The sequence below is a fragment of the Rosa rugosa genome, chromosome 4, assembly GCF_958449725.1.
Source record: "Rosa rugosa chromosome 4, drRosRugo1.1, whole genome shotgun sequence".
Lineage (NCBI taxonomy): Eukaryota > Viridiplantae > Streptophyta > Magnoliopsida > Rosales > Rosaceae > Rosa > Rosa rugosa.
This window is the reverse complement of record NC_084823.1, coordinates 14,887,137-14,911,872: the sequence shown is the minus strand read 5'-3', so window position 1 is coordinate 14,911,872 and position 24,736 is coordinate 14,887,137. Positions and strand designations below refer to the sequence as shown.

General features: G+C 37.2%; 3 protein-coding genes and 1 pseudogene across 28 annotated transcripts; 2 read left to right on the top strand and 2 right to left on the bottom strand.

The window, feature by feature from the left end:
• Positions 1-1,162: 1,162 nt before the first annotated feature.
• On the top strand, positions 1,163-6,762 carry LOC133743085 (dehydrogenase/reductase SDR family member FEY-like; annotated as a pseudogene).
• Positions 6,763-7,655: 893 nt separating this feature from the next.
• On the top strand, positions 7,656-17,753 carry LOC133743078 (disease resistance protein RGA2-like). Of its 26 annotated transcripts, XM_062170832.1 has the most exons (16): positions 7,656-10,925; positions 11,011-11,160; positions 11,341-11,496; positions 11,599-11,767; positions 11,880-12,036; positions 13,010-13,090; positions 13,232-13,403; positions 13,494-13,527; positions 13,895-13,997; positions 14,317-14,403; positions 15,288-15,340; positions 15,659-15,702; positions 16,224-16,302; positions 16,775-16,854; positions 17,071-17,143; positions 17,435-17,753. In XM_062170832.1, exon 1 carries the CDS (start codon positions 8,033-8,035, stop codon positions 10,919-10,921), a length of 2,889 nt encoding a protein of 962 aa, XP_062026816.1. In that variant the 5' UTR covers positions 7,656-8,032; the 3' UTR covers positions 10,922-10,925; positions 11,011-11,160; positions 11,341-11,496; positions 11,599-11,767; positions 11,880-12,036; positions 13,010-13,090; positions 13,232-13,403; positions 13,494-13,527; positions 13,895-13,997; positions 14,317-14,403; positions 15,288-15,340; positions 15,659-15,702; positions 16,224-16,302; positions 16,775-16,854; positions 17,071-17,143; positions 17,435-17,753. The 26 variants fall into 26 exon arrangements, with proteins under 26 accessions (XP_062026816.1, XP_062026818.1, XP_062026819.1 ...); XM_062170834.1 differs by lacking the exon at positions 13,494-13,527 and having other exon boundaries at positions 14,328-14,403; XM_062170835.1 differs by lacking the exon at positions 13,895-13,997 and having other exon boundaries at positions 14,328-14,403.
• Positions 17,754-18,641: 888 nt separating this feature from the next.
• Positions 18,642-21,580, bottom strand: LOC133743087 (elongation factor 1-gamma-like). Its single transcript, XM_062170868.1, has 2 exons — positions 21,457-21,580; positions 18,642-19,238 (listed from the first exon to the last, which is right to left on the bottom strand). Exons 1-2 carry the CDS (start codon positions 21,522-21,524, stop codon positions 18,857-18,859), a joined length of 450 nt encoding a protein of 149 aa, XP_062026852.1. The 5' UTR covers positions 21,525-21,580; the 3' UTR covers positions 18,642-18,856.
• Positions 21,544-22,322, bottom strand: LOC133744398 (uncharacterized). Its single transcript, XM_062172514.1, has 4 exons — positions 22,019-22,322; positions 21,873-21,910; positions 21,739-21,799; positions 21,544-21,650 (listed from the first exon to the last, which is right to left on the bottom strand). The coding sequence occupies exons 1-4, from the start codon at positions 22,128-22,130 to the stop codon at positions 21,544-21,546; spliced, it is 318 nt and encodes a 105-aa protein (XP_062028498.1). The 5' UTR covers positions 22,131-22,322.
• Between the last annotated feature and the right edge of the window lie 2,414 nt (positions 22,323-24,736).

Genomic DNA, 24,736 nt, shown 5'->3' with positions numbered 1-24,736 from the left:
GCAGTCGTCGGGGAGTCCCTTGACCTGACTTCTTCTCAAACGCCGTGGACGAGGAGAGCACCGACCTCGTCACCAGGTTCTTTTCTCTGCCTTTCGGAATAGGACTTCTGCCTTACGGATAAGGACTTGTGTTGTGATCTCTTGCGTCACTGAGTCGATACTCAACGTTGTAGGTTGAGCAGAGCAATCACCGGGAAATAGGAGAAATTAATATTAAATGTTGGGACGAAATATTGTACAAATTAATATTACGAAAAGGAGGTAGATTGGCTAATTTTATAAACATAAGGCAATAAATTGGTAGAAATAATACTTAGGGTAGCAAATTGGCTAATTGTGAAAACTTAGGGTAACAAATTGACACCAAGGCGTAACCTAGGGTATCAAATTGGCTATTGAGCCTACTTAGTAAGGTGAACAATCAAGGAAAGCAATCAATCCCTAAACAATCAGGGCACATTTACTTACTTCGAATATGAATGAAAATGGAAATGGAAGGAATGCTTCCGAGGTAAAAGTATGCATGCTTTTACTAACACATAAGGAATCAAAATGGGTGTAGGTCACACCTCTTTGTCAAGAATCGATTTCTGAGTACTAAGGAATTTAATTACGGAGGAGATGAGTTTAGGAATCAAAGCCTCCATAATCAAGACCGATTCCTTTCTTCTCCCATTCATGATTTTTTTTATTTTTATTCCAAGTAAGTAAAAGTGTTATTAGTGATTTAGGTATTGAATAATCTTTTACAGATATCCCATTCTTTCAATTTGACTTGCCAACGCGGATCGAAATCTGAGTGCATAGGAACAACTTCTTGATCAAGTAACATTCCTTCTTACTCCAGTCAACAAAGTAGGTGAAGATAACTTCTAAGTTTACCAAACACTGAATTGAGGTTTATGACTGGTGCTCATTTTAACAGCTAAATTTTTTCACAATTGTGTATTCTCATACCAATACCAAACTAAGCTGTAGTCTATCGATGTATCGTTGACCAGCCTCATTGTTTAATTTTCAAGTAAATATGGTTAATTTTCATTTTCTTTTCACCAATAAACGCATGTCCTCTATTCAACCTTTGGATTAACGTTGATGAGGTGGCAGCAATACGATGACCACTCGAGTACTAAAACTTATAAATGGCTCGAGCGGAGGGAGCTCTCCTATCACTACTCGTGCACGCTCCGTCTCGGTTTTAATTCAAGAAATTTACACGAGGATGAAGGAGGCATTGCATTTTGTAATGTCCATGCAATTCTGGAGAATGGGCCTGCTACTATGGACTCTCACTCTTCTCATCTCTTACTGGAACCTCCTTTTCGCCTCGACCACACCTCCTTCCAGATCATCACCTCCCTCATTTCAATCCAGGCCCATTTGGAGGCTACTTCTGGATTGGGAGCTGCGGCGGCCCATGCTCTCTCTGCTCACGCCGTCTTTGTGGTTCTTGGTAATTAATCATAGTTTTCGATTTAATCACTTCTTTCGTAATTTATACAAATCAAGATGCATGTGTATAGCTCATAATCAAATCCTGTATGCAGTTGGACGCTCATCTCACTTGTTAGAAAAGGTCCCTAATCTCCTCGGCTTTCAAATTTTCCGACTCACAAATGCACTCTTCAATCCAACTCCTAATTAACAATGCTGGAATATTTGCTACATCATCTGGAATGTAGCCTTGTTTGATGGCTACAAATTACTTGATTGCATTTTCTCTTAGTAAACTATTATCACCATTTCTCAGAAACAGCCCAGTTCCTTCCCGTATTGCGAATGTCACATCTTTCACACATCCAAGTGGTGAGTAAGAATCTTTCTAATATTTGTTCTTGTTCTGGATAGGGCTCAATTTGAGTAGAATTTGGTTTTAGAAACTGGCTTTGATCTGTACTTAATTGATTTGCTCTATGAATTTAGGATGCTTTTTTTTCTTTTCCTTCACTGATGTTCTCCCCCTTCAGTATCGAATATACAGGTTGACAAGGAGACTATATCAGAACGATACCCATATGCTCATGTCTACGAATATTCCAAATGTAAGCTCTAGATTTCATTATTTTTGAAAATATCCTTTTGCTATTCCAATTTCAACGTGCTCCATTTGTTGACAGTGTTCCTACTGCTCTTCTCCTATGAGCTTCATCACCAACTTGGCTTGATGGACATATCTCGTCATGTCTCCGTAATGTATGTGTATACAAGCTTTTTTTACCATTTTCCTTTCTGGGAAGAGTTGTGCAGAATTCTTTTCTAGGATCATGCATTAGATGCTATGTACAAAATCTCATGTTAAATACGGTTTTGTTTGGTTTTGAAGTGCTGTGGATCCTGGCGTTGTTGAAACCAACATCATGCGAGAAGTTCCTCCATGCCTATGCAGTTTGGCTTTCAAAGTTTTGAGACTCCTGTGCCTCTTGCAGTCACCTGAAGTTGGAATTAGCTCCATTCTCAATGCAGCACGTGCTCCACTAGTAAGCTTATACTAATTCTACACTTATGCAGCTTGTTTATGTGTTGTGAATGCCATTGATGGTTTGTTCTGTCTGTCCACACTTAATAAGAAGTTCTATGCCAAAGGATCTCATTAACTATCCCCTTAACATTTTATAGGTTATAGCCAATGTTCTTATCCTGATACCGATGTGTCTGTTCTTATGCAATGAGTTAAAAAAATATATGGAACATTATGTTTAGTAGTTCATCTGGAAAAGGGGCCTAAGGTTTACCGAACTGTAAAGACTGATTATTTCTAATAAAAGATATCTTGGAGATTGAAAATTCCCTTGCTAAGCTTGCTATTTTTAATGTCTCAATGCTCATTGTATTTGTTGGTGGGAATGGGGTTACTGGACGATTGATACATTTAATCATTAAGTTTCCAAATAGTGCATCATGACATAAGTCAGTGTACAAACCATCTTGGTTTAATACTTTTCTGTTTCTTATAAAGAAGAATATTAATATGAACTCAGTGAGCTTATAATGCCTTATATATATATATATATACAGGGCTTCTCCGGTGCGGACGTCCGCACTTTTTGCTTAGGTGCGGATTTCCGGTTTTGACCCACTTTCCGATCATATTTTCACATCTTAGCCGTTCAGTTTTTAGGTCATAATGTATAGATCACCTCTACAAAATTTCAGCCAATTTGGTGATCGTTAAGGCATCCAAAAATGCAATTTACCATTATAAATACGAACGGTTCCGGTTCGACAGATTCAGTCCGTTCGTGTAAATTGCAATTTTGGATACCTTAACGATCATCAAATTGGCTGAAATTTTGCAGAGATGATCTATACATTAGGATCTAAAAACTGAACGGCTAAGATGTAAAAATGTGATCGGAAAGTGGGTCAAAACTGGAAATCCGCACCTTTTTCTTCGGTGCGGATATCCGCACCTGAGCAAACTTCTATATATATATATATATATATATATATATGTATATGTAAATATATATTTCTATTTTAGTCACTGCATATGACAAATATTTCATTGGATGTCCTTCATATGATGCTAAACTTGCAAATGAACTTTGGAATACATCGTCTGATTTATTTCTAGAGTCACAGCTTGCTTTCAAGGAAACATCCAGTTCTGTATCAAATTGTGTATCATAAGTAAACAACAGTTAGATTGGATTATAGTAGCATGGACTACATTAGCTTAGGCAACCATGGGCTAACTTTTTAGAGTGGATAGCTGACCGATGGAGGGCAAACACATCTCAAAAATTACAAAGAAGTTATATTTGGCTGTGGCTCATTGAAGGGAAGGAACCATATGGCTTTTAGAAATGTGATTAGTCCTCCAAAAATCATACTTGTGTCTATTATTACCCCCAGTGGGAGCAGATTTTGCTCCTTCAAGCTTAAACCATAATCTTTCACTTACCCATAAGTGGCATCCCCCTTATAAAAGGTAGCTTTTTGTCGATTCTTTTGTGTGCTCCGACATGACAGACTTGTACTGAATCCAACTGTCATTAATCTGATTTGGCAGACTTCTAGTGAAGAGTCAATGACAGGAGGTAGCATTTGGAGAAACAACCCCTCATATTTTTGCTCTAAATGCATTCCAATTTTCTTTTCTTTCACACTAATTGTGTAATATAATTCTTTGGTATAGTTCTTTGCAATTTCTTCCTCTCGTTTGAGTTTTGTCAGATCTTATTTAATAAAGGTCTTCTTCAGAAAGATATACGAAACATGTCAAGGAAGAAAAACTGAATCTGATTTGTGAAATAGTTGACTGTAGAAAGTGTAAAAGAAACTGCATAAGTGTATATAATATTATAAATGAAAAAGTATTATTTCAAAGTGCTTAACTTGGCCAACAAGCTGAGCATCAACCATCGGAAGAATAAAAAATGCTTAGCTTTGGAAAAATGCTTAACTTTGAGCAGTATTTCAAAGTTAAGCATTGACAAGTTCACACAGTGCTGGGTAAATCACAGCCTCTTTCTCTCATTTTTCAATATATTTTTTTTTTCCAATGGGATCACTAAGCCTTCAAATAAAATTATATTGTGTCAAATTATGAAAAGATTTGCAGAGTAATCTAGCATCCTGTATTACAACTGTTATTGTATATATGAAAATGAATACTCCGTGATCAGGATCCAAACTTATTAGAACTAGAGGTTGCAGAAATCAGTATTAATTACAATATCTGTAGTTATTTTGGATTCCATTTATTGAAGCATGATAAAGTGGAAGGGGCATCTACATGCAGCTTGCCCTGGAAATTTATGGTGTTAATTTTTTTTAACACAATCATATACTTAGGTAGAAGTTCCTTTTTCTTAGCAAATAACTCATCTTAAAGATATCAAACCTCCAACCTTTAGTTTTGTCCGTCAGAAAAACTGAATTATGAAAAGGAGATATTGAGTGCAAGAAAGAAGTCTTGTGCCAAACTCATTGATGATGAAAATTATATCAGTTAAGGAAACTTCTGATTGTGGTGGACTTCCCTTCTAGTGTTTGTGATTGAAGCAATAGATTGTACTGTTGATATAGTCATCTATGTGTTGAAGTTTGATTACACTTCCTGAGAAGTGAGTGAGAACTAATGCATTTCCACTTAAGGAAGCTTGCAGGAAGAGTTGCAACTTCTGGATTCTGTGCGGTAGTACCGGACTTCTTCTATGGAGATCCATTTGCATAGGACAATAACAGGCCTCTAGCAGTCTGGTTAAAAGATCATGGAACGGTTCGTTCTTGCTCTTTTCATGGGATTCCTTGTTTTTATTATTTAATTAACTTATGATCAGCTGTAATATTGAGGCGTGAATCAGATTTTTACATTTTTAGGCTGCATGAAAATTTGTTTGTGTCCTCCTGCCTGGTTTTCTTGTTTATCAATTACACCTAGCATATATTCTAGCAAAAATGAAAACATTTTGGCCGTTCTAAAAGTCGGTGGCCCTAATATTGCAAACTTTTGCATATATACTGTTGCATGTTTTGGTTTTAGATTCATGTTAAAGTTTAATGTCTGAAGCATGCTAAGCATTTATCATGATAAGGGATTTGAAGATGCAAAATTACTGATTGACGCTCTGATAGGCAAAGGTTTTTCTGCAATTGGAGCTGCAGGCTTCTGTTGGGGTGGTGAGGGTAGTTGATATTCTTTTTGTACAGATTTTTTTCTGCCTTTTCTCTGTTTTATTAACTTTCAGTTTTTTTCTCATCATTTCCACCTTGAGCTGCAGTCAGTCACTTGACTGTTTCGTTTGACGGTTTGGTTGAGGTCTTGAGAATGCTCTGTTTACAGTGCAACCTATATTGCTTGACAATTGTTTTACCTATCATTTGCTGAAGAAACATTAACCCCCCTCCCCCCTCCTCCCTCCTCCCTCCTCCTCCTCTTCTTTCTCTCTCTCACGGGTCACTGTTATTGTAATAATGACATTATTATTCTCACAATTTTGCCACACTAAATGGTAAATGCTTTTCTTTGATCAACAGGGGTTAAATCTCCAATTGCCATACTAGGAGCTGAGTTTGACAGCCACTCTCCACCATAACTCGTGAAAGTTTGATGAGATATGCTAAACCTGAGGTGCAGAGGCCTTCTTTTTATTTTTTATTTTTTTATTAGGAATTTGTTCCATGTTGAAGACTTGAAGCTGCTCATCCTACATTAATTAATGTGCATTTAGTCTAAGAACTGGGACTATTTGGAAGTAGTAATTCCATATCTAGGGATATAATGTAGTTTGACAATAATATCATATAGCCATATATCAAGATTTGAATTAGAAGGGAAAAATAAGGAAGAAGAAAAGAAATGAATTTTAGATCATTTCTTGCACAATTGCATATAGTATTTCAAATCTCTCTCCAATGTATTGAATTTAGTACATTCATTTGCAATCTATCTAGTAATTTGCATTTTGGTTTAACTGGGTGAACAATTGTTGTCAAATTTCAATCTTTTCATTCAAAACGATCCCTTGACCAACTTTATTCTGTTAACTATAGGTTGATAGCTATGTGAAGATATTTCCAAAAGTTGCACATGGTTGGGCTGTGAGGTACGATGTTGATAATGAAGGAGCTTGCAAAGAGTGCAGAGGAAGCTCATAATGACATGTTGCAGGGGTTTGCTAAGCATGTAGAGTAATTATCTCCTTCTCATTCTGTTCTGATCAGAACGATATGGATTCTAGAATGGTTGAATAATTCTTGGAACTCTGATCCAATTCAAAGTCTTGATATATTAAGTATAATATTTGATACTCTGCATTTGAAAGGTCAATTTATGTTAATTTTAGGGAGAGAGTTTGCTAGTCTTATATGTATATCTTCCAAATGATACCTAACAGTGTTCTTATTTCAACATCACAAGTAATCGGATATGTAATGCCTCCTCTCATGATACTCTCGGTTATGACTAGGATGCTGAAGACTTGTGGCCAAATGGTACGTAGTTCCAACCAATTAGATTAGATGTTTTTTTTTTTTTTTTTGAGAATGAATTAGATTAGATGTTAAGACCCTCTGTTTATCTGAGTTCTGAAATCTTTTGGTTTTATAGAGGAAGGTTTATGTGGACATGGGTCTGGAGATTTTACTGCTATCAGCTTATAGCCTTCTAGTATAGAGCTTCAATTCATCAGTCATCAGAACCATGCTCATGCTATCGTACAAGTCAGGCTTCTATGTTGTGCGGTTCTAGTTTCTTCCTACTTGGAAATCATAATACTAATTTGGTACCGACTAACAAATAACTGAGGTATTTGAAATTACCAAATACATGGAATTGAAAATCATAAACTAATATGATACCGGCTACTAAGAAAAATGTGATATTGAATGCATAGGTGACTTTTTATATGGGAGATGACTGATGATTAAGAAAACCCGCCTTTAAATAAATAAAACACAATTAGATAAATGAACTCTATTTAAAAAAAAAAGAAAAGTAAGTGGGGCTTTGTTTGAACAAATAAAACACACTATCACGAATTAAAAATGAATTTCAAATGATTCATTGCATTGGCAATATTCTACCTAATGTTAATTTGCCACGTCTGAGTGTTGTATCGGTTGCAACAGCTGCACATGGTTGGATTGTAAGGTTGACTTTTGATAATGGAGCTTTCTGTCTTCCGGTAAAGAGTCCCTGTCTTACCTAATGTGTAATAGTTTTATTTAGCAAAACTAGTTCCTCTCTTAGTCTCTTACCTAATGTTTGATAGTTTGCCATCGTTGATAAAGTCCATTTAAACAACCTTTGTGTTGCCATCATAAGCAAACTCTCTATCCGTCTCTCGCATTATTGCAGTGGCTCTACTTTTTTATGGTCATGCTTGCAATTATTAAAGAGGAATATTCATAATGCTCTGTTGAACAAATAATTGAGGCACGTTCCTTGTTCCCTATCGCATCTAATTTCGACACTATATAATTGGTAGAAGGGAGGTGAGACCGTGAGAGCACACTCATCCAACAATTTCATATTCATCTCTGTTCTTTTTCTCTATCAATTTTAACCAAGTTCTAAACACGGCAAATGGCTGAGGCACTCATCTCCACGCTTGTGGAGAAATTGGCTTCAGCAGTATATGAATACACAACTGAAGAGGTGAAACTTGTTTTGAATGCTGACAAAGATGTTAAAAGTTTCAGCAGCAAGCTCAAAGCTATCCAGGCTGTGCTGGAGGATGCAGAGAAGAAACAAGTGACGGAGGCCAGCGTGGGAGACTGGTTGGAGAAGCTGAAAGATGTGTCGTACGAGATGGACGACGTGCTAGATGAGTGGAACACTGAAATCCTCAGAAAACAAGTGGAGGAGAAGCAAGAGGAGGAAGGTGAAAATGCTCTTGTTACCGAGAAGATGGTATGTTTCCCCATGCTCTCCGATTGCTTTTGTTTTTGTTTTGGCCAAGTCAATAAGGTCATTCATCATCATAACATTGCTAGAAGGATAAAGGTTCTGAATGAGAAGTTAACTTCGATTGCTGATGAAAGAGCACTGTATGGCTTTCATCAATCCACAATAGGTGGCCGTGATGAGCAGTTTATTCAGCGACAGACTTCATCTTTGGTCGATATATCTATGATATTTGGCCGAGAAGAAGAAAAAAATAACTTGTTGAGCAATTTGTTGAGAGAGAGTAACCAAGATAGGGGGAGGTTCCTTGTCATCCCTATTGTAGGGATGGGTGGGATGGGGAAAACAACTCTCACCCAACTAGTCTTTAACAATGAAAAGGTTGCAGCCCATTTTGATAAGAAAGTATGGGTTTGTGTCTCGGACCCTTTTGACGAGATTAAAATTGCCAAAGCGATTTTTGAAAGCCTGCTAGATAAAAATGATAATCAGAGTAGTTCAAATGAGCTGGAAACTGTACTGTCATGTATAAGGACACGTGTTGAGAAAAAGAAGTTCCTCCTAGTCCTAGATGATGTGTGGACCGAAGACGAAACAAAGTGGGAAAATTTGAAACTACAAGTGATAATGCAAAGTTGTGCTCAGGACAGTACAATACTGGTGACCACACGAAAAGAAGAGGTTGCTAAAATGATGAGAGCAACCAGCAACATGATCCATTTGGACAAGTTGAGCAATATGGATTGTCTAGCATTGTTCAATAGCTTTGCATTTTTGGATAGGGAAGAAGATAAGACTAATGGGTTTGGAGCTATTGGTGAGGAAATTGTGAAAAAGTGTAAGGGTTTGCCTCTTGCTGCAAAGACTTTAGGTAGTCTAGTGTGGTATAAGAAAACAAGAGAGGAATGGCGGGATGTTCTGAATAGTAAGATATGGGAACTAAAAGAAGTTGAGGAACAAGTTTTCCGACCACTATTACTAAGTTATTATGATTTGGCTCCTGCAGTCAAAAGATGTCTTTTGTATTGTGCAATATTTCCCAAAGATTATGAGTTCCAAAAAGATAATTTGATTGATCTTTGGATGTCACAAAATTATCTTAATTCAAAGGGAAAAAAAGAAAAGAGAAGAATAGGTCAAAATTATTTTGAGAGTCTAGCAATGCGGTCTTTCTTTCAAGATTTTGTCAAAAATGAGATGGAAAATATTATAAGGTGCAAAATGCATGATATAGTGCATGACTTTGTGCAGTTTCTTACCCAAAAAGAATGCACTATTATAGAAGCAGTCAAGGGTGCTAATCAAAGAGTGGAGCTACCGGGTGATTATAAGGTTCGTCATTTGACTTTAACAAGTTTACCCAAAGGTCCGCTTTCATTTCCTACTTCATTTGACAACTGCAAAAATATGCGTACCCTCACACTCCTTGATTCAAGCATTACAACCATAAGCCCCGGTTCAATTATGCAAATGAAATGCCTCAGGACATTGAATTTGAGTCGTAACTGGAGATCCGGTAGCATGCTCAATGAAGTTCCAAAAGAGATTGGTGAATTGATTCATTTGAGATATATGGATTTGTCTGGTAATGATAAGTTGAAAGAATTACCGGATGCTGTGTGTGATTTATACAATCTACAAACTCTGGTCCTGAAGTTCTGTCGGCAACTAGAGAAACTACCCAAGGCAATGGGAAAGTTGATTAACTTGAAGCATCTATATGTTTGGGCTTGTTTGAAGCTGAGGTACTTACCGAAAGGGATTGGGAGTTTGAAAAGTCTGCAAGTACTAGACTGGTTTTATGTATGTGAGGGTGATGATGATGATGATGAAGCATTGAAATTAGGAGATCTCGGAATCATGGACCAGCTTCAGGGGATCCTTTCTATAGGAAGATTGGGGAATAAGGATGATGCGAGTGAGATTGAGAAAGCACAGTTGGGGAATAAGGAGCACCTCTCTCGTTTGGGAGTATGGTTCCAGCCTGGAAATGAAGAGCAGAGAAAAGGCGATGAAGAAATAGTGAAAGCATTGCAACCACATCAAAATTTGGAATCTTTAGACATTTTGTCGTGCCATGGCACCACCGAGTCTCTCTATTGGATCAAGTCTCTACACAATTTGAGATTTGTTTCTCTCGGTTACTGGAGATTTTGTGAAGTTTTGCCTCCTCTTGGAAAATTGCCATCGCTTGAAATTCTGCAAATATCGGGGATGGAGAAAGTGAAGAAGGTGGGAGTTGAATTTCTGGGAATAGAAGAAGAAGAAGAAGTCTCAGGAATTCTATTCCCCAAATTGAAACTACTTACTTTTTCTGACCTGAAGAACTGGGAAGAGTGGGCCTTTGTTTCTGAAATCACAATAATGCCACGCCTTTCTGAGTTGCGAATTGTGGAGTGCCCAAAGCTAAAAGCACTGCCAGAGTTCCTCTACAAGATAACAGAACTGCGTACTTTGGAGATCAAGGGTTGTCCAATTCTGGAAGGAGAATACAAAAAGGACGTGGGGAAGGAGTGGCACAACATTTCTCACATCCCAAACCTCACAATCCAATCTGGATGGAACTGAACAGGTATCGATCACCTAATGCAAAATTCTGAATGAATTTTTTATTCTGAAAAGTTATGTTGTGTTCTCACTTGAAGGGTGTTCTTTAGGTTCTTCATGAAGAACTTGCAAATGCAAATGGAATGTGTGCAAGTCAATCAGGATAGGCATGCTAACTAGATACACTTGAGGACCGCATTGAAGCTTCTAGGACTAAGAATGTCATTGGAGTTGTCAAGCTGTTGAAGCTCTCTAGATAGGTATGCTAACTAGGTACACCTCAATATCATTCCTCTGCTTTCTCTCTCCCTTAGATCAAATCTTCAAGCTTTTCTCTATATTCATGTCTCTTTTCTAACTCCTTATGCCCAGATGAAAAAGAAAATTTTGACCTTAAACTGTTACAGCTAATTGATATCGAAACTGCTTGTTCTTCTCAGCAAAGGTGGAGAAATGAACTTATTTAGATGAACACATTCTATGCAGGATGGAATATGTATCAGGCGGAAGTTCAACACAAAGGAAATTCCGTATGCATTTGACTGATTGAAGTGACCCTTAACTCAATATTTCATCAGTATCTTAAGCAATCCAATGTACGTAATACTTAAGGCTTGAAATTATGCACTTTCTAGTTGTGAAACTAAATTGACTAGTTTTGATATCTAATTTCCATGGCATGGGTTTCTGTGTCTTAGGAGGAAGCTTTTTGTGAAATGGACCTTAATGCCGATTGGGATTTGGTAAATGGGAGCTGAAAGATTTTGTAATAATAAACATGGAGCCCGATAAATTGTGTAAACTCAGACTTGAAAGATTTATTGGATGATTCGCTGCCCAAATACAAATCTCCATGGAACTGAACAGGTATCAGCAAATGCAAATTCTGAATGAATCTTTACATGAATTATTTGACGATAATCTAGTTTATAGATTACTACTCTAATTTCATATTTTTTTGCTATAAATTTCCATTCAGGTATCCATATTGTTGGATTTCAACTACTTTGCAAGTTTACAGTTTGGTGTTTGAAGCTTGGTAAGTGTATTTTACTAAGGGAAGGAATTTGAAGTTGCTGAATCAGTTCAAGGTAATGGTGGTTCAGAAGTTGGAGCTGCATGATTCTGTTGGAGTGGTGAGTTTTCTTTCCCTGTAATTGTTATCTCATGTATCTGATATTTTTCTGCTTATTTTAGATTTTTATGACCGTGTCCTTGTAAAAAATTTCTTCCTTGTATCCTTATAAAATTTACCTTCCTTGTATCATATATTCAACCGGACATGAAGTTGAGTGAGTAACATTACATATTTTCATTCGAAAAAGAAGAAAAACAGTTACGATGCTTTCTGGTGAAATAAATCTGTCAATCAATCATATCCACCTTTTGTGGCATGTAATTAACATATCAATTGCATATATCGTATCTCACAAGATTCTATGCCTTTCAAAGACAAACAAACAAACGATTTATTTAGAACTATTCTCCAATCCTGTAGGCTCAACATCTCCTTGAATTTTTTTTTTCTTTTTCAATTACATCCCTGTTGGGGTGGTGGGTTGTTTCCTTCATTGTTATTGTTGTTTGATGTATCTGATATTGTTCTGTTTAAAATCATTGTCCCTTGTGTCATATATTCAACCATAAATAAAGTTCTCGTGACAAAATATCACACTAATTAAGTTACACTAGAGAACATCATTGAAGGTTGTCAAGCTGATGAAGCTCTCTACATAGATATGTATGCTAGCTAGATACCTCATTTTGTTTCTTTAACTGCTACTGATTCATGATCTCCTCTGTTTTTCTCTCTCCATTAGATATAATCTTAGAGCTTGTGTTTTTTATATTCATGTCTATTTTCTACTATTTTTATCTCTTTCTAGTTTCTACTCACTAAAAGGATAAATACTTCCATTAGGTCCGTTATTCATCTTATTGGGATAGCAATACTCTGCATCATGTGCAATAAGATTACCACTGTTTAGTCATTTGCCATCTTACTGCAATCCGATGTTTACCGACGTTGGTTGCTAATTTGTTGAACTGTCATAAGATTTCACTCCTGGTGGAGAAATGAATAAGATTTGACAAAAACATTCTATGCAGGAGGGACTATAACACCGTCGTACACCATACGGGAAATTTGGTATCCATTTGAATGATTGAAGTGCCTCTCACCTAAACTAGGTAACTTTTATCAGCATCTTAAGTAATCCTATGTATACTGTAAACTTTACAGGCTTCAATTTACACAGCGTCTAGTTGTCAAAGAATCTAATTTTACTAGGTTTGATGTCTAATTTCCATAGCATGGGTGTCCTGTCTTAGGCTGAAGCTTCTGTGGAATGGACGCTGACAGGGATTTGACTAGTAATTGGGGTTTGGAAGCTTTTTCTGCAATCTGTCATTTAACAATAGGCAGCAGGGAGCTCGGTAATTGGTGTTTCTGCAAATGAACCGTTCAAATGCTGCCACCTCAATCGTTGAAGGCTACTTGAAGGTAAAATATATGGTCCAGATATAAAGGAATCTGTTGTGTTAAGCTACACCCGAACATAGACTGGCACTTTGATCGAACTACAATGCCTAGAATTGCAAACCGTTCGACCTCACCATTGTTGAAGGTAATACCATAATACCCTAGACAATCATTGTGTTGAACACTTGAACTACACCTGCATATATTGCAAATATACCTATCTGAATTGCTGCTTTACGTTCTTTGTTAATTGATTGCTGGGGACCTAGGGTGTTAATTGTTAGTAATCCTTATTCTGCTTTCTCTTTTCATCAGATCACATTTTTAAAGCTTTTGTTAGTTTAATGTCTATTTCTTACTGGTCATTTATATCGTTTTACTACTCATGAATACAAAGATATATAAATCCAGGGTATCGTACTTGGGTTTCACATATATACTTTGTGCATCATAAGACTTTCGATTATGTTGTCTTTGTTCTGTTTTACTGAAATGTTCTGCTTAGTGAACAGAGATATGAAATAATGGGGAAGGAACAAGAAATGATTGGCATGTGCGAAATGGCTGAATGCCAAAGTGTTCAATATGGATGACAGAATTATGGTCTTTGTTCATGTGTGATCAACTTTCTATTACTTCGATAGCTAAAAGCTATACAATCTTATAATAGCTATGAACATATTTTGAACTGTTGCACGTGTTCAGAAGGCAGAGTGTTGATGATAAAGTTCAGAGATGAGGACATATGACATATTATTATGCTGTGTCTCAACTTGTTGAATGAGAGCTGGACTTCAATGCAGCCTTTTATTTACTTAAACTAGTATATGATATGCATCTATCAAACATTTTGTACATTTATTTTAGTAGGAGTGATTCTTGTATTTTGTATTTGAGGCTCATTTCTGCTGTAATTGAGATACTGAGGTTGTAGGCTTTATGCAGAGTAAAAGGAGATTGCTTGTGGCTCATAGTGACATGTTGGAGTGGAATGATAAGCTTTTCAAGGGATTACTAATTTGTAAGTCCCTTATTCTTATATTCTGATTTCTGCTGGGAACAATTATGGATTCTTAAATGGTTGACTAATTCTTGGAACTCCAATGAAACCTAAGTCTTGATATATGAGTTTGATAATGAAACGGATTTAACAATCTGTCTGGAAATTTATTTCAACAGCTTGAGAGTATATTAAAGTCCTATATGTCTATTCTCCAAACGACATTATACTAATGTTCTTATTTCAAATTGGAGAAAAGTTGTAATAAGATATATAGACTCAGCCCTCAATGCAAGACCACCCCACAGGGACCCGGTTCTGACTAAAAGTTTCTGAAGACTCCTGTCTAGAGACTTAGAGAGTTCCATGCTAATTACATATAAGAATTTGAGTACTGAAATCTGTTGGTTTTATTTTATATAGGAAGCCTTGAACTTACAGTACAAGTGTACAACCAAGGTTACAGAAAAACCATGCTATTCATGATTCCCTTGAATTATTGTAGTGGCAGATGGGGTTCCTATCTTTTGGGTTTGAAATTACCATATATTAATTGAAGAGGAATTTCTTGCAAGTAAAAACTTGTGTGCTTCCTGAGTCAATGCATGTGGAAAATGTCATCTATATTTTTCTTTTGGGTTGAAAAAGTCCTATATATCAATGTGAAACTAGTCCTGACCTCCTTCTAGACTCTGGTGGTGGTGGTGGTTGTATCTCTCACTTTATGCAGTGTCTCTGCATAGAATCCAATGCTCTAATTCCATTAGTAGTCTTGTTTTTTTTTTTTTTTCAAGTTTAAGTTAATTAATTAGTAAATTACCTGCTCTTTGGTTGTTAGAACATGGGCTTTAGCTCAGCAGTTTCAACAGCCAATCCTCACCGTGTGATTCAATTCTCCAATGCAGAAATTAGGTATGTAGCAGTGTACTATGCAGCTAAATGTTTCAGGGGTATGGAGGTATGGACTATTCTTCAGTAGCTTAAATGTTTCAAAAGTATGCAGCAACGTTATATTATATAGTAATGTTTGAAGTCAGAACAATTGCACACTAAAATGTCACATTATTTTACTTAAGGAAAGGAAAAGCTATACATATAACCTAGTTGAAGGGCACTCATTGGGTGAACTGCTTGCTAATTCACAAAATTTATATCTCATGATTTCAATTTATTAGCCTCTTGGATACAAGAGTTGGTTGTTAATTTGTTGAACTGCCTAAATATATAACTCCAGGTGGAGAAATGAATCTGACTTTGATGAACACATTCTATGCAGGATAGACTATGTATCATGCGGACTTTCACCATGAAGGAAATTTGGTATGGATTTGACCGATTGAAGTGGCCCTTAACTCAATATGTTTTCATCATCTTAAGCAATCCAATGTACGTAATACTTAAAAGGCTTGAAATTATGCAGTTTCTAGTTGTGAAATTAAATTGACTAGGGTTGACATCTAATTTCTAGGGCAAGGGTTTTCCTGTCTTAGGCGGAAGTTTTTTGTGAAATGGAAGTTAATGTTGACTGGGATTTGATTGGTAAATGGGATTTGGAAGATCTTGTATAATCTGAATCTAAACAATAAACATGGAGCCTGAATCTTGTATAATCTGAGAGATTCATTGGACATCCTCTAGTAGCAAACCCTGCCACCTCACCATCGTCAAAGGTAGTGGTCTAGATCCATTGTGTTAAGCTGCACCTGCATATAGCCTGGCCTTCATTGAGAACTATATGGCTCTAACGTTGCAAATTTACACACACACACACACATATAATATTCTTGTTACCGGTTTTTGTTAAAAGTTCAGTGTCCGAAACTTGATAAGTGTTTTTCTAGGATACGGGATTTGAAGATGCAAAATCAGTTGAAGTTAAACGGTGGTTCAGTAACTGGAGCTACAGGATTCTGTTGAGTGGTGAGTAGTTTTTGTTCCTTGTAATTGGATACTCTAAGATTGTGAAGAATGAAATTCACAATCCCTGATTTGCAATCCACACTCCTTTTCTTTTTTCGTTTAAATTCTTACAAAAAGACAAATTTAAGGTACTAAAAAATGAAACATGGAGTGTGGATTGTAAAATTTATTTTGCTTCTTTGTATCAATATCATAAGGAACTTTAAGTTCTTTAATTTGAAACTGGTACTGATTTCTAGGGACCTTTGGTGTTAACTGTTATTGATTATTTGATTGTTAATGTCCCCTGCTTTCCCTCTTCATAAGATCAGATATTAAAGCTTTTGTATGTTATACTGAATCACTGATGTCTATTTCTTACTGATCGAAATCAGTGGCCATAAGATTGCAAATATAGCATTGCATATATTTTTACTTAAAGATTCATGTTTAAAGTGTTGTTTCTAAAGCTTGGTAAGTGTATTTATACTAGGATAAGGGATTTGAGGATGTAAAATCAATTGAAGGTAAAAGGTGGTTCCATAATTGGAGTTGCAGGATTATGTTATTATGGTAAATTGTTTCTTCCTTGTAATTCATGTCTGGTGTGTGTCTCCTATTCTTTTATTAACAGCTTTGTTTTCTCATTTTTACTTTTTCAATCAAGTTCCCATAAAAAATTTCTCTTGTTTCATATTTTCCACTGGATTTACTCCTTGTGCAGTGAAAAAGAAATTTCACCACAAATTGTTACAGTTAGTTGATATAGAAACTGTTTGTTGTTCTCAGCAAAGGTGGCTACTGAATGAACTTCTGAAGTCCGTGTTCATCCAAGCTGATTTTCTTATGCAGCATGTCGATGGTATGGAGCTATGGACTATTGCTTTTCTTCATGTGCTTATAAATGATTAAAAAAGTATATAATTGTTGCATTAAGTTATGTTTCAAGATAGAAGAATTGTATCGATACATTAAAATGTCGTATGTTATGAAGAAGAATTGGTGAACTGCTCGCTAATTTACAATGCTTACTATATCTTATACCCCATTTCATCAGCCTCTAGTGTCCTGTCTAAATAAAGATTGCATATTCTAGCCTCTAGCATAATGCATTCGATTTTTGTCCATTGATTTCATGGTGATACTGTATCAGGTTTGGGACAGCTAAATGCAGTACTAAGAGCTTGTTGCGATTGGCTCGCCATAGGCTTCATAGATTCAAGTACCGGTGCAATTGGACTAAGAAAGAGGATGAATTACAGATCGGGGGTTTTGCGACTGGTCACCAGCTGAATGCGTGCCACTTATCTCTGTTAAGTGTTAATCACCATTCCTTCCCAATTTTGACTGCTTTAGGAATCTGAGTTGGCCCAAACTTGTAACAGTTGTAACCCACCCCCTATAGGTGTTCGGATGCATAGAAAACATGAGTTTTCCAAGTACTACATTATTATGGCAAAGCCAAAGTATTACATTAAGAGTATCCATTATAAGCTGCCCAAAAAATATGGTAGCAATTATAAGTGTGTGAGACAAAGATTGAGATTCTAGGGCTGGGAAACAAAGGTATTGTGAGAGAATTCTTGGTGGATTTTTATTTTTATTTTTCTATCACAAGCTAATGAAATCTTGCGGAGTATCCTCCCGAGGATGTAGTCACTAATTTTGCCGAAACCTCATTCTTTTTTTTGATCAAGGAGAACTTCATTTATAATGAACTGCTTACAAATGATTTGAAAGCCAAATCTCTGCAAAGCAAACCAACATGGTAGCGCTTTACAAAGATAGACCTTACTAGACTTCACACTGGAAATCTATACTGACAGACTCGTGAAGCCATAGAGGCCCCGACTCCAAAAAAACTAACGGACTACTCACTTTTAACGCCTCTTTTGCCAAACGGTGAGCAACTTTGTTGCCATCACGTTTCACAAAGCGACAACTACAAATAACTAAAGACTGAAATAAAAGCTTAACTTCATCTATGACATGACCTTCCACACTTAACGCCTCTTTTGCCGAAACCTCATTCTTGATATTCTGGTTCCTTTACTTAATTGTGCATCATTTACCATTTTACCCTATCAGATCATTGTTTGCACTTTGCAAGTTGACAAGGCTTCGCATATATGATATCTGCCACATGCTACCTCCAGGAAGGGTCTCTGGAGTTTTGATTGACCACAATGAAGTCGGATTGATAACCCAACCTAACATACAGTGAAGCCTCCCAGGAGTCGAAAGCAATTAACATTTCAATTGTGGTCATTGTAAGAAACTAAGAAATTGTGATATTCAAAATTTCACCATCCTTTCAAAAAAAAATATTCACCAACATACCTGCTTGAAAAAATCTAATATAACTTGCAAATAAATGTTGACTTCATCACCATGTGATTCAATTGATATTCCTAATATAACAGACAACATTGTCCCATATCCTATCAATGTAATACATTAGAGTGCTGGGAGAAGCAAAAGATAATGTCTAAAACACAAAAAAAAACCAGAATGAACGACCTCTGAAGAAACCCCTTGAAACGTTACAGCTACCTCTTCGAACACCTTTGTCTCATCACTTGAAGCATTTGGCATCCAACAAAGCCTCCCCCTCAAAAGGCTCGTGATCTTCAATCATCTGGTTCACGCGCTCCTTTTGATCCTCATCAGTTATATCAACCTTACACCAATCATACAGTTCCATGTCATAACATTCATCAATTATGAACTGGGGAACCTCTTGCCCACGGAACAGCCACAAGCCCTTCACCTTGAAAGGAGGATCAGACCCAATCACCAACATCTTCCCAAACGCATATTTACGAGCCAAATCCATCCGCTGCAGAAAACCGCCCACCTTGTTCAAAGTCACAAATGAAACTGTATTTTCATCGTTGTATTTGTAATCGCAAAACCAAAGGGAGTAACCCTCTGGATCATACATGTCCCAGAAGCCTGTCAGATGAAGTGAATGTTAGTATAAGAAGAGAGAAATCATGACAATCCTGATTGAATGCTAAGGCAGTTAGAAAACCCAAGTACCAGATAATTGCCATTCAGAAGCAGACTTATACAACATTTAACAATGTGGCATGCTCAATTCTTAATTTCTTAAAGGCATCAAGTTCAAAAGCTGTCACACGGACTCACACCAGTATAATAATGCATTGCTTGCCTATGAGAAAATGAAGGAAACAAAGCAGCATGCATGGTAAGAGGATGCATGTCAAAGAGAGTCCTTCAAAATTGTACTTTCACCAAAATATTTTGGCAAATGCATTAAAGTTCCATTGAAACCCAAGTATAAGCATATAACTTACAGCCACAAAGTATTTTCACTATTGCAACAAACATTTATTAGGAATCCTGATTTGGCACTAACCAAAAGTTAGGATGTTTAGGAGAAAATGTTACGAGTAGTTCCCGAACTTTGAGCTATTCTAAACTTTCATACCTCATGTTTGTAAACTATCACTTTGATACTTGAAATCACTGTCCGATTAGCATTAATACCTGCTGGTTAATAACGGTGTTAAGTAAAATCACATGAGCTGCCATGTGCCATTTGTTCAAGGGTATTATGGGAAGGACGAGGTTCCTCTTCTCCAAAGCTTCCCTTTCTTTCTCAATATCAGAATATCATGGTTTCTCTCTCCCTGCAATCTCTTAAACTCCTCATCTATGGGTTGATTGAGCCGCTGATCCAAAACCCACACCCCATTTTTATTACCACAGTCTTCATGAGCAGCCATTTGCAAGTTTGCAACTCAGTCATTCAAAAAACCATTCCAATATAAATTTCACCCCTGATTGGCTAAAAATCCGAAACTAAAACATGAAGTTCAATTGGAAAAATCTGATCTTTGATTTAGTATCTCAATAAAAAATAAACTGCCTCATCCAAAACGAAGATCAACCTAGATGCACTAACTCCATCAAAGCCATAATCCCATAATAGCTCAGAGATAAATCAACAACATAAAACAACAAAAGACCAAATCCAGCTTTGGCGTATCAATTAATGCATAAAAAGATTGCATCAAAATCCAATGTTGAAAAACATGAGAGGAGGAACAATGCTCAGGCTCCTGCTCCTATACAAGATATCTTGTATGAGGGAAATATGGCTTTGTGTGGAAAAGATCTCATCTTTCTGAGGGGATAAATGCTGGAGGGGATAAAAGCTTTTACAGGTACCGGAATCCAATTGCAGGTAGCATGCTTTTGTTTTTTTGGTTTTTTTAAATCGCTAATTTCACATCTCTGCAGCTCAGGATGATATGCAACTAACGAAGTAGTTTATCGGATTTACAATAGGTGGACACTCATGGAAGTTATGGAACTCATTACCTTAGTTTATGCAGAACAAGCAAGAGAGTTAAAGAGTATGAGGGAGAGAGAGAGAGTCAGACCAAGATACCCTTGGAAAAAGAGTACACATAATCGCACGTGATTTGACTTAACAGTGTTAGAGATGGCAGGTATGAATTGTAGTCAAAGATAAGAAATTGAGGTACCAAAGTGATAGTTTATGAAATTGAGGCAACAAAGTGTCGAATGGCCCAAAATTTGGGTACTGTTTGTGACATTTTCTCGTCTTTTTTTGGCTGAAAGAAGTTGGGATGTTGATATAGCATATATAAAAGACCAACTGGAAGCTACAGTTAACTATCTGATGACATTGAAGGTTTCTATTTACTAGCCTATGGAAGAGTCTGATTTAATAACTTGCCAAAAGCACTGGTATGCTTTTATTGAGGGCTGACCAAGAGAAAGGCCACATAGTTTCTGTGGACTACTTTCTATCTAGGAAAGTCCTATTTCACATCAAAAAGATTGAAACCAAAACAATCCCACAACTCAAGACCCTGACATTCAAACTAGAAGAACACCCTTTGTCATGAACCAATTAACATACAAAATGACCAGATTCCATCTCAAAGGCCACCCAAGTAACTGAGCTGAAGAGTATAAACAATACAGGGAACAGTACAGAATGCAATTTGAATATTTAAATGATAACATTGCACAAAAGAGAATGCATGAGGATGCTATATGTTGACTGGAAATGGAAGACCACATGCATACCATAAAGTCATAAAGGTTTGTGATAAATTAAAAACAAGATCTGATTGAATGCATGAATAAACAAAGTCAATAAGGAATCACCTAGCTTTGACAGCAACCTCACGGAAGTTGGTCTTTGTGTTTGAATAAAGCCTCTTCCATTCATCCAGAATCATCTTGCTAGGAGGCAAAAGATCAAGAGGATTCTTTGCCTTGGGTTTGGGTGCCTCTTCCACTTATACCACTTACATATTCAATCAAGGAAGAACCATAAAGGGGATTATCCGCCTTCAAACGAGTAACTGCAGCAAGTGAAAGCATACAATCAAAGTTACAATCTGACAATAATCTCTATATACAACTTCAAAAATCCTAACAGCGAGCCCTCACCATATCGCGCAATGGCATTGCTCTCAAAAACAGGACCGTCTGGCGTTTCCAACACAGGAACCTAAAACACACCAAAACACCATTTTCAGCACCAAAACCACAACACATCATATATAATACACAACTGCCAACACCTGCAAAAGACATAACTCCCACCTTCCCAATGGGGTTCATTTTGAGAAACTCGGGAGTCTTGTTCGACACACCCATCTCGAAATCCTTCACCAGCTCAACATTGACACCGCTGAACTCGGCAGCAATAAGTGCCTTGTAACCATTCTTATTGGTGTTCCCAGCGTGCAGCACCTAAAAAGTAGATCAAACAATTCATAACTCTCATCTTCTAAACAATAACACATACATAATGCACAGATACAAACATTCACCAACATAACCCAATCAGTTTTGTATTAGTTTTCAATTCTACAAAAAGCCCAAAACTTTGGAGTCTATTTAGTAATTCCAGCACTGTGGTAGCGCAGCAGTAGAAAAAGCAATAGTGCGAGTTGGAACACGATTGAGGATTTGGGAGGAAATCGCCTGTCCCCAATTTTTCTGTCTCTTTGCCTCAAATATTGACACGTGTCGCAGCCTCAACTTTGTTAACTTTTCTTTTTTATTAGAGAAATAATCACTCTGCATATTCCTGCATTCTCATCTTCATCAACACCTTCCTTCAGAACGGAGTTAGAGACGTCAAGTTAATAAGACAGGTGTCATTATTTTACACAAGAGACAGGTTTGAGACTGGGTTTCTGAGACAGGTGATTTCATCCCTCAAGATTTAGAGCATAAAGTAGCGAATCGCAGAGAGGGAAGGGAACTAGTAAAACATTGGCTTTAAACAGCCAATCCTCACCGTCTGATTCAATTCTCCAATGCATAAATTAGGATTGGGTGATAGCAATGTACTTCTAAACCCGAAAAATTAAGTATATATAGAAAACCCTAGCAGAGCGCCGCGGTGCTCTAGCCTTGCGCACGCTTCCGTTTGCGCCCAGACGCCGTCGTCTGTCGGCGTGTTTCTTCTAAAGCCTTGCGCACGCTCCCGTTTGCGCCCAGACGCCGTCGTCTGTCAGCGTGTTTCTTCTAAAGCCTTGCGCCCAGACGCGGTTGCTTGCTTCTTGGTCGGTGTCCTCGTTGGTGATAGGTTTTCGTTTTGACTTCACTACCTCTGCACGGATCTGGGCTCCTCTTTTACTTGTGTGGTGTGGACCTGTGTTACCGGAAGGAGATGTGGGATCGGGCGCAGGTGGTGGTCGTGCTCATAGGTTTGTTTGTCCTCGCTGCTGCTGATCGGAGTGGAGGAAAGGCAGATCGAGTCTCAAAAGATCGGGTTCCTACTCCGGTGCTAATCAACTTGGTCTGCTGCACGTGAAGAGGCCAGGGATGGAGTTGTTGATGCTATGTTGGCAAGGTCGTCCGCCAGAACCTCTGCCGGCGGCGGCGATGATGGATTGGCAGATGCAGATCAGAGTTTCTGCCATTGTTTCTGGTTGTCACTTGGCCTGGGCTTTAGGGCTTGGTCTCATGTTTGGGCTGGTAGGGCCTGTCGAAAGCTCTAACCCTTTTAGAGGGGAAGAGCCCGTAGTGGTTTAGTTGGATTAATTGTCTATGCTAGTAAGAATGTCTCTATGAGTCTTGTGGAAGTACTTAGCTTTAGCATACCACAATTGCGTGCTCAGCGTGTAAAGTTAGGTAAACTAGATTGCCTGCAAGGCGATGTGTTTTTATGTGGCATAGACTATTCTGAGCAGAAATGTTTCAATGGAGTAGTCTTCTGTACTATTCTTTATCTATGAATCGGAGCATACTATTGGTATGTTCTATTTTATATAAAAAAAAGTACTTCTAAACCCTAATTCTAGTCTCTCAAAACTGTCCATTAGGTGAGCAAATCTGTTCCATATTATATATATATATATCCTATCCAGAGTGAGGCCTCGCTTTGAAATTTCAGAGCGAGTTTAGGGTCACTTTTCGGTCGCATATCCACATCTCAACCGTTCAGTTTCTAGGTACTAATGTATAGATCATCTCTGCAAAATTTCAACCAAATTGATGGTCGTTAAGGCATTAATAACTGCCTTAAAGCTAGTACGGTTTAGGTTGGACAGATTCAATTCATCCACTGGTTTAAGTGAGTTAGATACCTTAAAGATCATCAATTTGGCTGAAATTTTGCATAGATGATCTATACATTAGTATCTAAAAACTGAACGGTCGAGATGTGGATATGAGACCAAAAAGTGACCATAAACCCTAACCTCGCTCTGAAATTTCAAAGCGATGCCTCGCTCTAGATAAAATCTGTATATATATATATATATATATATATATATATATATATATATATATATATATAGGGCCCTTCCACTAAGGGATCCCTTTTTTGGTCTTTTATAGGGATAGGGCATTAGACCAACTTTTCGATTACATTTCAATCTCAACCGTTCAGTTTTTAGGTCCTAATGTGTAGATCACCTCTGCAAATTTTCAGTCAAATCGGTGATCGTTAAGGTATCGAACTAGATTAAATCAATGGACAAACCGAATCTGTCCAACCTAAACCGTTCATACATATAATTGTAAGTCGCAATTTTGAATGCCTTAACGATAATCAATTTGGCTGAAAATTTGCAGAGGTGATCTACACATTAAAACTTAAAAACTGAACGGTTGAGATGCCAAAATATGATCGAAAAGTTGGTCTAATGCCATATCCCTAAAAAAGACCAAAAAAAGGGATCCTTCACTAGAAGGGCCCTGTATATATATATATCTATATATATATATAAGGCCTGCTCATCTGAGGAACAGTTTTTTAAGGGACTGTGTGGGACAAGTGAATCTAACGGCTAAAAATAAATGCACGATTTTAAGTTGTTATAATTTGTATTTTTATACTTAATACATGTGGTTGAGGTGCATTTGTCCCTCATAGTCCCTCAAAACTGTCTCTTAGATGAGCAAATCTATATATAGCCCTTCCAGTGAG